This window comes from Ailuropoda melanoleuca, chromosome 13, assembly GCF_002007445.2.
Source record: "Ailuropoda melanoleuca isolate Jingjing chromosome 13, ASM200744v2, whole genome shotgun sequence".
Taxonomy (NCBI): Eukaryota; Metazoa; Chordata; class Mammalia; order Carnivora; family Ursidae; genus Ailuropoda; species Ailuropoda melanoleuca.
Window position 1 is genome coordinate 49,965,528 of NC_048230.1, and position 9,342 is coordinate 49,974,869.

Genomic DNA, 9,342 nt, shown 5'->3' on the forward strand with positions numbered 1-9,342 from the left:
AAAAAAAAAAAAGAAGCCTGCTAGAGAGGCCAGTGCTCAGGGTCGTGGGAAGGTTCTAGGTGAGGGATTCTTGGATTGGCCCAGCACATCCATCCATACCCGGATGGGAAGGGGAACAACAGGAAAAGTTTGAGCGGATGGGCTTTGTGGGTGGCTTGCACCATACGGAGGTCCCCCTGGGCACCAGTCAAGCAAGCACAGGGAGGAACCCAGCTCACGCCCACTCCAGGCCGGAAGAAGGCATCGAGCTCGGCTTCTCAGAAACCTACACAACCAGCTTCCCCAGGCTGCTTACAAACCCTCTGCTTTGCTCCTCGGGGTCTGGAGCAGGGGCCTGTGGGCCTGCGGGCTTTTCCTCCTGGCACTCTCTCACCAGTGGACGCTCCAGTTTCCACCCCCATGTCCGTCCCTCACTGGTAGGACCTGGAACAAAGCCTCAGGGTTAATGTCAAATGTCTATGGCAGATGGAAAATGGCCTGGCTGGCCAGCTCGGTGGCCATCTGTGCTGTGACAGAGCAGGTAAGGGGGGGAGGTTTTAACAGAGCCAGGGAGACCCATCCTCTCCTGGAAATCCATACTCAGTGGCAAATCTTGGCCTCATTTCTGCCTTTAAAGCTGTTGACTTATTGCAAATATCCTGGGAAAGGAGAATTGAGGTATCCTCGAAGTGCTCTGTTCCTCCTGAAAAGCAGGCCCAGGAGTGTCTGGGTGCAGAGACCCCTGGTCAACAATCTCATCATTAACAGGTGGTGAGAGGTATAGGATCAAAAACTGTATTAAAGGACCTAGACAAAATTGTTCTTAAAATTAAATCATGTTGTTTTATAAAAAGCCATACTTGGAATTCCCAAAGTATCAAAAAAAAAAAATCAAAACACCCATTTTGCCTTATTCATTGCATTAGCCAAGAATGAGTGTGTTATGAGAATGTTCTGGAAGGGAGGGTTGATGAATTGAAAAAGTCAGAGGGTTAGTTCATGTTCTTTGCAACATCTGCTGAGCAAATGGGGAGGGGAACTCCAACTGCAGAGGGACCCTGGGGAGCACCCCCCCTCCTGGGCTTGGACACTGGGTGCCTGGTGGTCGAGCCGCTCTTGCCCAGGGCCTGCAGTCTGTCTGGACTCAGTGGACGCCTTGCTTCGGCCAGCCTAGCTCTTTGGCATATGCCCCCTTGCAGCTTCTGATCTCATAATCGTGCTCCAGACACTTGTTCAGGTCTGGCACCCCGGATCTCCAGCCGATGAAGCCCTGGGTCGTCTTCGGGACCGGGGGGGATGGAAGGACCTGGAATGGAAAGGCATGGGGTTTAGCCACCTGGGGCCACAGGGACATGAGGCTTGTCCACGGAGGCCTCAGGATCATCGTGGGAGGCCTGATGGGGAAAAGACAGGAAAGAAAATATCCCTAAGCGAGGTCCGCCCAAGGTAAGCACACTCCAATCAGCTGGACCCCGAGACTCACTTTTCCCTGCAAAAGTCATGAACATGTTTCTTTATCTGGTTGTGCTTAACACGTTAATTCACGACCTGCAGTAAAATAATTTTCATTTGACAAAAGAGCAAAGAGGGGAAAAAAAGTAAGGTGTAGAAATGTCAAACACTACAGTTCACACCGTCCTTTATAAAATATATAACAATATTGTCAGATGGTATCCTGGCGCTTATAAATCTGCTGGTTTTGATTAGAAGGCTTTATGATATGTGTGCATACACACCCACGCACACCCCAAACTGTAGGGACCACGGGAATGAAAAGCAAAGGAATTTAATTAAAAACCAAAGGGAAATGAGGTTCTGTCTGAGATGAAAAAAACAGTTTCATTTGTCAATTCCTTGGACAGACTTGAAATATTTGGAAAATGAGGGCAACTGTTCAGGCTGTGTCTCCCTTCCATTTGAAATGATGTTCTGTTTTGCTTATACAGGGTGATTCGGATGAAGACAACATGAGGAATATTCATTCTAGCAGGAGAATGAAGACAGAGTGGTTTCAAATGCTTGGGGCTCAGCTCAAGGGACCTGCGTCCGAGGTGGTGGTGGTGGGGGGTGGTCCTGGCGGGCCGGCTGCCACTGGCCCACAAAGCCCCCAGACACGTGTTCTCGATGAAGTGCGAAAATTAATCTCCTGAGAGGCTGCATTCAGGAAAGGTCATCAACGGATGCCGGACGAGCCCTTGGGACACACGGACTAGCTTTCAAGTCTCCCTCCAACGTGTAAGGGAGACGCGGTCGAAATCCACCCTGGGATGCCACCTTCCAGGACCAGGGCAGCAGAGGGATGAGCACCGTGGTTAACAAGGGCGTTGTGGGAGAACAGGTTGGTTCATCGTCGGTGAAGGGCCACTCGAGCAATTATCTACCCAAAATGAAAATGCAAACATCCTTTGGCCAGAAATGCGCTCCTAGGCACTGGGCCTAAGACACCCTCCTCTCTGTGCGCATGTGCACCAGTGTTGGGTGGGGGTCCCTGCGGCCCTGGGGTAAGAGCAAATCAGCAGACCATCCCGCAGGCCACCCGCTGGGCACTCGCTCGGGGGTGCACGATGTAATACGGTGGAGTACTACCCAGCCCTCTAACTCGGCGAGGCAGGTCTGTCTGCTCTGAGACGGGACAGGTTGAACGTAAACTGCTAAGAGGAAAAAGGTGCCTGAGATACATAAAATACGGTATAATTAGTGCAACAAGAACAAAAAGGCTGAAGATCCACACACCGTGCTTGCATGTGCAACTCCGGGCTCTGGAAGGCTGCCTGGGAAACTGAGTCAGGGGAGGGAAGGAGGCTTTTCAGAGCATGCCTTTTGGGGTATAGGACACCTGTTAAAAATAAATAGATTTTAAAAGGCTCTAGTCCCCCAAAGAAGGAATGGGAAGGAGGAAGAAGGGGACCGTTTCTTCAGCAAGGAAGGACATTCAGAAGGAAACGGGCCAAGTGCTTTTGTCACCTGGATCGAAGTCCTTGCCCCCCAGGCCCTCTGCTCCAGTTTCCCCAGGGACAGAATGGGTTTGGCGGTGATTATATCTACCTTCTAGGGTTGTGGTGAAAATAAGATGACCAGGTAAAGTACTTAGTATGGCGAGCAACCAAGACACAGTAGGAGCTAGCATTTTTTTGGGTGGTAGATGGAGGCATAGCGAAACATCCGAAAGGAGCTCCCCCAAATGCTAACCACGGGTCAGGGTATATCTGGATATTTTAACTTACTAATTTAATTTATTAATTTAATTTACAAGTCTAAAATATCAGTGAATCTATATTGCTGGGTAATCAGGGGGAAAACACTCTCAACATATCTCAGCGGAGTGTATCCATTCATTCAGCCGCCAGACACGTACCCACTGACCACTCGCCTGTGCCAGCCGCTCCATCTGACCCCGAGCACGTCAGGAAAAGAACATTCATAGAGCCTAACTCCCCCCACCCCTGGCCACCTACTGTGTCAATTTTCCTCCCATCTTCCCATCAGGACACAGAACTGCTTTGTCCGTAGCCTGGTAGAGGGCAGAATCCAGGACCAAAATGATGGGCTCATGAAAGGAGGCCCGGGGATGTACCTAGTTCAGCAGTTTCTAGAGGCATCTGACCCATGTCCACGGCTGACTGGTCTCAGGTGCAAAGACCATCTAAGGCTTCTCCCCGCTGGGATCGCCTGTCACTCACTCAGCAACCACAGGAATCTTTCAAAAAGGCAGACCTCACCATGCCAGAGCCCTGCTTCCCATTGCAGACTGGGCTCCACTCCTTCCTGAGGCCCCTGAGGTCCGGTGGGATCTGGCCCTGCCCACTCCTCCATCCATCTCACTTCCCTCCCACTCTGACCCACCCCCAGTTCACTGACCTCCAGCCTCATGGCATCCCTTGCTGCTCCTGAAATATACCAAGATTGTTCTGCCTCTGGGCCTTTGTACATGCTTTTCTCTTTGGTTGCAAAGCCTTTCCAGGACTGGATCCTTATCATCCTTCCGTCCTCAGCTTATGGGCACCACCCCATCCCCTGTTACCCTCCAAAACCTCACCTGTCTCTTGCCTCCATGGCATCCAGCATAGCAAATAACGATTTTGTTGGGGAGCACCTGGGTGGCTCGGTCGGTGAAGCATCTGCCTTGGGCTCAGGTCATGATCTCAAGGTCCTGGGATTGAGCCCTGTATCGGGTTCCCTTCTCAGCGGGGAGTCTGCTTCTCCCCCTCCCTCTGATTCCCCCACTTATGCTCTCTCTCTCTCAGGCACATGCACGTGCTCTCTTTCTAAAATAAGTAAAATCTTTTAAAAAACCCCCCAATTTTGTTGAATTTCTTGTATCATGATGACCTCCCCCCCACTTCCCTGCCCCCAACCCAGACTTGTTGACTTCTTGTTTGCCACTGTTTACCCAATTGAGCACCTGGTGCTACTAACATCTAGCCATCCCTGGCGCTCTCTACAAGTGCCAGGTAAGGTTCCAGATCCTTCACGGGCATTATCCCACGGAACCCTGGCGCCACTCACTGAGGTAGGTGCTTTCATGAACCCCCACGGTACAGGGGAAAAGGAGACATGGGGCAATCGAGTCTCGTGTAAGAGCACACAGAAGGTGAGCAGCTGAGCAGAATTTGGGTCTCAGCGGTCTGACTCCAGAGCCTGGGTCTTTACCCGCCCGGCTTTACGGCCCAGTCCCTGTGAATGTCTGCTGAATGACTGGCCCGACCCCGTCATTGTCCTGGTTTCCATCTACTTCTGCAGAGCTGGCTGGACGCAGTGGCTCCTGCGTGTTCGACACCAGTAACCTGGTGTGCTCCCCACCTGTGGGCCCGGAAAGGGCGTGGGAACTGGCCGCCCACCTGCCGGCTGCCACCGTGTTCTTACCTTTGGGGGTTGGCTTCGCGCCCCTGGAGCAAACACGCTTATTTCTTACTTAGGAAAACAACTATTCAAAACGACTTTGCGAACCTTGATGTATTTCTCCGCTGGGGTCACGGGCCGGACGCGGAACCGCTCGGGAAGCTCGATTTTGGGCTTTGGGGTGGGGGGTTCTTCTGTACTCTTGAGCAGCTGCAACATAATCCCCAGAGACGGGAACGTCAGCCCGAGGTTAGTGGGAGCCTTCTCTGCATCGTCCCCCCAGAAAGTGGCATTTTGCAGGTGACCGAACCCGCGCTGAGAGACGTTCAGGAGCTTGGCGCCATCACCCAGAAAGGGGCCGAGTGGGGACTGGCTCATAGGGCCGCTCAGCTTCCGGAGACAGAAATCGACCGCCGTGTCCCCTACCACCTTTGGCAACCTGCTAATTTATACTCCTGAGTCATAATTTGAGAAAACTTCACAGGTTACAGACTCAAATAAAAAATTGCCAACAAGGTTTCAGGGCCAATCTTTAAAATATTAGAGGAGAGCCCCCACCCCCCCACTTTTAATTTTTAAAGCAATTTTGAACTTTTTGAAATCCCAATTTAATTACATATAAGGAATATTAATATAGACTCTTTTTATGCATTTTCTATTAATAAGGACTCATTTTATGCATAACATTTCAAGTTGTATAACTCTGTAAGTATTAAAAAAACTCATTAAGAATGGCATAATTTCAAAGCTAGTGGGATGGGGTGAATTACAAATGGGGTTACGCTGCCTTGAATCATGAACGTTTTGAATTATGCGATTCTTATGTGGTTCTGCATTCCTCCAAAGCAATGTGGCTTCCGGGCGTCGTGTCCTGGAGGTGGTTTGAAGGGTTGTAGTCTGGTGGCCACCATGCCACTGAAGCCCACACAGGCATCTGGTATCTGCGTGTGTTTTATACATCTGAGCCACTATTCTAGACCCAGATCTCATTTAAACATGTGGATTTCTGGACTCTCTTGAACAATGGGAATATGGAGTGATCCTCTCTGCAAGCTCGGCCCTCAGCTGGGCTGGTGGGGGCTCCCCTTGCATGGGCCCGGGGGTCTCTGCTGACATCCATACCACTCCCTGTTAATTACACCTGGCCCTTTTCCCCGCTCTTGCTGCCTAGCTGGCTTAGGAAAATACCAAGAATATTTTCCCAGTAATCCCTCACGTACCCACCTGGCTCCTACTTCTCCTCCCATCTGGACTTCACCATCACCCAGGGAGGCAGATGAGAACTCTCAGCCCTTTAACAGATGAGCAGTCTGAGGCCAAGTGGCCCTGGAATCAGACAGACCAGCTTCTCCCCTTGGTCCCTGCCTTTGTTAGCTGGATGACTTTGCAATTCTCTGAGCTCAATTTCCTAATTTACAAAACTGGTATAAAACAGCACCATCCTCCCCGCAAGGTCCTTGCGTGGATTAGATGAGCTGGTTCAGATGAAGCACCTGGAGGATGCCTGGCACATAGTAGGTGCCCAAGAAATTCGTGAAAGGAAGAAACCTGTAGGTTTCAGAGTTAGAGGTCTTTGTACGCAACGCTAACTTTATTCTTACAAAGTATACGCCTCCTGCGCGTTTATCCCTTGAAATGATCAATCCTGTAACCTCTGGGCTCATCAAGTTTATATTTACCTCCTCGACAGGGGTTGCTAAAAATCCCCAGTTCTGGGCCCAGTTTTGCCGTGCTTCAGTTTCGGCCTTCAGGCGGTATTTCCTGAAAAAGAAAGTTCCTAAGTGCTGGATGGTACTTGAAAAAGGTTAAAGTCGGGGCGCCTGGGTGGCGCAGTCGTTAAGCGTCTGCCTTTGGCTCAGGGCGTGATCCCAGTGTTCTGAGATTGAGCCCCACATCAGGCTCCTCCGCTAGGGAGCCTGCTTCTTCCTCTCCCACTCCCCCTACTTGTGTTCCCTCTCTCGCTGGCTGTCTCTTTCTCTGTCAAATAAATAAATAAAATCTTTAAAAACAAAAAAAAAAGAAAAAGGTTAAAGTAACAAACCCTAAAAGGGCCCACTGGGGAAAATTTTACATTTTTTAAAACACACTGACTGAATGATGACTCTGTGATAGGAAGGGAGGTGGGAGCCAGAAGGAGCAAGAGCCCCTGTCTCTGGGGACCACGAAGGAGACAGGTGTGGAAAGAACCAGAGGTCCTGGTTGGCTGGCACACTGGGGAGAAGACGGGACTGGAGGCCAGCTCTGCCTAAGGGGCCATCTAGGGAACAGACTTCTCATTTTCGTGTGGTGAGTGAGGCTTCCACGGTGCTCCCTCCTAGGTCAAGAGCGGACCCCGAGAATGAACCCTCTTTAAATATTGCCTCCTTAAATGGGGCCCATTTGCCCGGCCCCATTTGCCCGGCCCTAATCCTGGCCCTGCTTTTACTCCCCATTCTGTACCATTTATGTATAATGACCTACTAGTTGAGAGCTGGTGTGTCACATTTTGCAAACATCTAATTGAACATTCACTCATTTCGATTTTCAAGTTTCTTTTCCTATTTTAGAATCAGTATCTGCCCCCCACCCCCATCCTCCAGTGTCTCAACAGTTTTGGAGGCCCCCAAACAAGTTTCTGCCCTGGGCACTGAGGATCTAAAGCAGAGTCTAGTCTAATGGAGATGTAATGTGAGCCTCAAATATGAGCCATGTACATAATTAACGGTTTTCTAGCAGCCACACTTAAAAAAAAAAAGTGAAAATAAGCAGATGAAGTTGATTTTTAATATTACTTTTTGCAGGTATGAAATCTTCGAAATCTGGTGTGTATTTCACATTTACAGTCCCTTCCAATTTGGACCAGTCACATAATAGCCACTCTGGACATTGGACAGAAAAACAGTCTAAAGGTTGAACCAGCTCTCTTCACATGGGAGGGGCCATATGATTTGGGTCTTGAAGGATCCATAGGAGTTTGTCTGGTGGAGAAGGGAGGAAGGGGCATTTCAAACAGACAGAACATACCTGCTATGGTGATTTTGTAGGCATCCAAGTAGGAGGCACTTGGATAAAGACAAAGATTTAAAAAATTAATAGTTGTGTATTTTATGCCAAATGATACTGGCTTTCCATTGACAAGAGTGATATAAAGTTTCCTGTAAAAATAAATTTGAGTGAAACAAAGCCAGTTTAAAGAAAAGCATGGACAGATTAACACTGGTTTTACAAGGAAATGGTAAAAATCAGGGAGATGGCAGATAGGATAACTTAGGTTTAAGAGGTAAGCAGTTATGCTTTATTGTTACTAACCTTTACTTACTTGCCTCTAAATTAGTAACCTCCCATGTTGGTGAAAACTTCAGAGAGATGGTATATTTAGCAATTCAATAGAATGTCAAATAAAAACATCCATTACAAATGTCTGCTCAACATAAATCTTTCAGAAAAAGGATTTTTTAAGTGAAAATTTCTTACTATTTAAAAAAGCAGGAGAATCAAGAGAGAATGTAAAGAGCATATTTATCTTTCATTCAAATTGAACGAATATTAAGATTTTTGTTTTCCTTTTTATAAAAAATTCGGTAAATCTTAAAAATAACATGTTAGTCGGCTCTCAACAAGAAAAGCTTTGCAGATGGCTGTAAAGCCAGATGTGGCATTTTCATCTTTCGCGGTGTGCCTGGGAAAAGAGGGAGAAAGGCTTTCTGGTCGCGCTCGTGTCCCTAACATCGCCCCCACCACCTCCAGCGCACGGTCCTCACGCCCAGAGGTCGACCACCTCCAGGACTTGGAGGGGAAACTGAGGCGGCCAGGGGTGCGCACTTGAGGTGGGAACGACCCAGCCCACTGGGTACCGGATCCTGGGCATTACCAGATCTCGTCCTGGGCCACGAGGTTCATGCGCTCGGCCGCAGCGGTGCTGAGAGGTTTCTGCGCCATGGGGGCTCGGGTCTCAGGGCGCTGGTACTCACCAGCCCCGGGCTCAGCGTCTCCCGTCGCCAGGGAGACCGGTTGCCCAGCAACGTGGGACGCGGAGGCGGAGGCGGCGCTGCACCTGGCGCGGGGTGGGGCCGCTTCCTTGTGCCTGCTGCCCGCCTCTGCCCGCCTCTGAGTCCCTCGCCCTCCTCGCTGCCCACCTGTCTGGCCCCAGCGGCAGCAGTCCCCTCCTGTGCAGGAAACCCTGGGAAAACCTCAATACCTAACACCCCCGTCCCTTTAAAATTTGGGCCTACATGTGAGGGAAGTACGCACACACAAGTGTACCGATCCGAGGTGTGCCAAGCTTCATGATTTCTGTTACAGAGAACACACCCCTGCGGCCACCGTCTGGTTTAGGAAATAATCACTGTTCGTTTACACTCGCGAGGGGGATTCCATCCTGCTGCCTCCGGTTTGGGGTCGAAGTTTTGGCCAGTTGTGGTGCTGTTCTGAGTATTCCTGTCCTGGCTTTGGGAGAACACATGCGTGCATGTCTGTCCGCAATCACTCTTGAGAACAATCCCCCAGTGAAACTCACGGATAAGATGGCCCGCAGACCCCACAGCC

At 49.8% G+C, this 9,342-nt stretch overlaps 1 protein-coding gene across 1 annotated transcript; it reads right to left on the minus strand.

The window, feature by feature from the left end:
* Positions 1-913: 913 nt before the first annotated feature.
* Positions 914-8,784, minus strand: C13H20orf85 (chromosome 13 C20orf85 homolog). Its single transcript, XM_002915523.4, has 4 exons — positions 8,669-8,784; positions 6,498-6,579; positions 4,927-5,028; positions 914-1,285 (listed from the first exon to the last, which is right to left on the minus strand). Exons 1-4 carry the CDS (start codon positions 8,734-8,736, stop codon positions 1,124-1,126), a joined length of 414 nt encoding a protein of 137 aa, XP_002915569.1. The 5' UTR covers positions 8,737-8,784; the 3' UTR covers positions 914-1,123.
* Between the last annotated feature and the right edge of the window lie 558 nt (positions 8,785-9,342).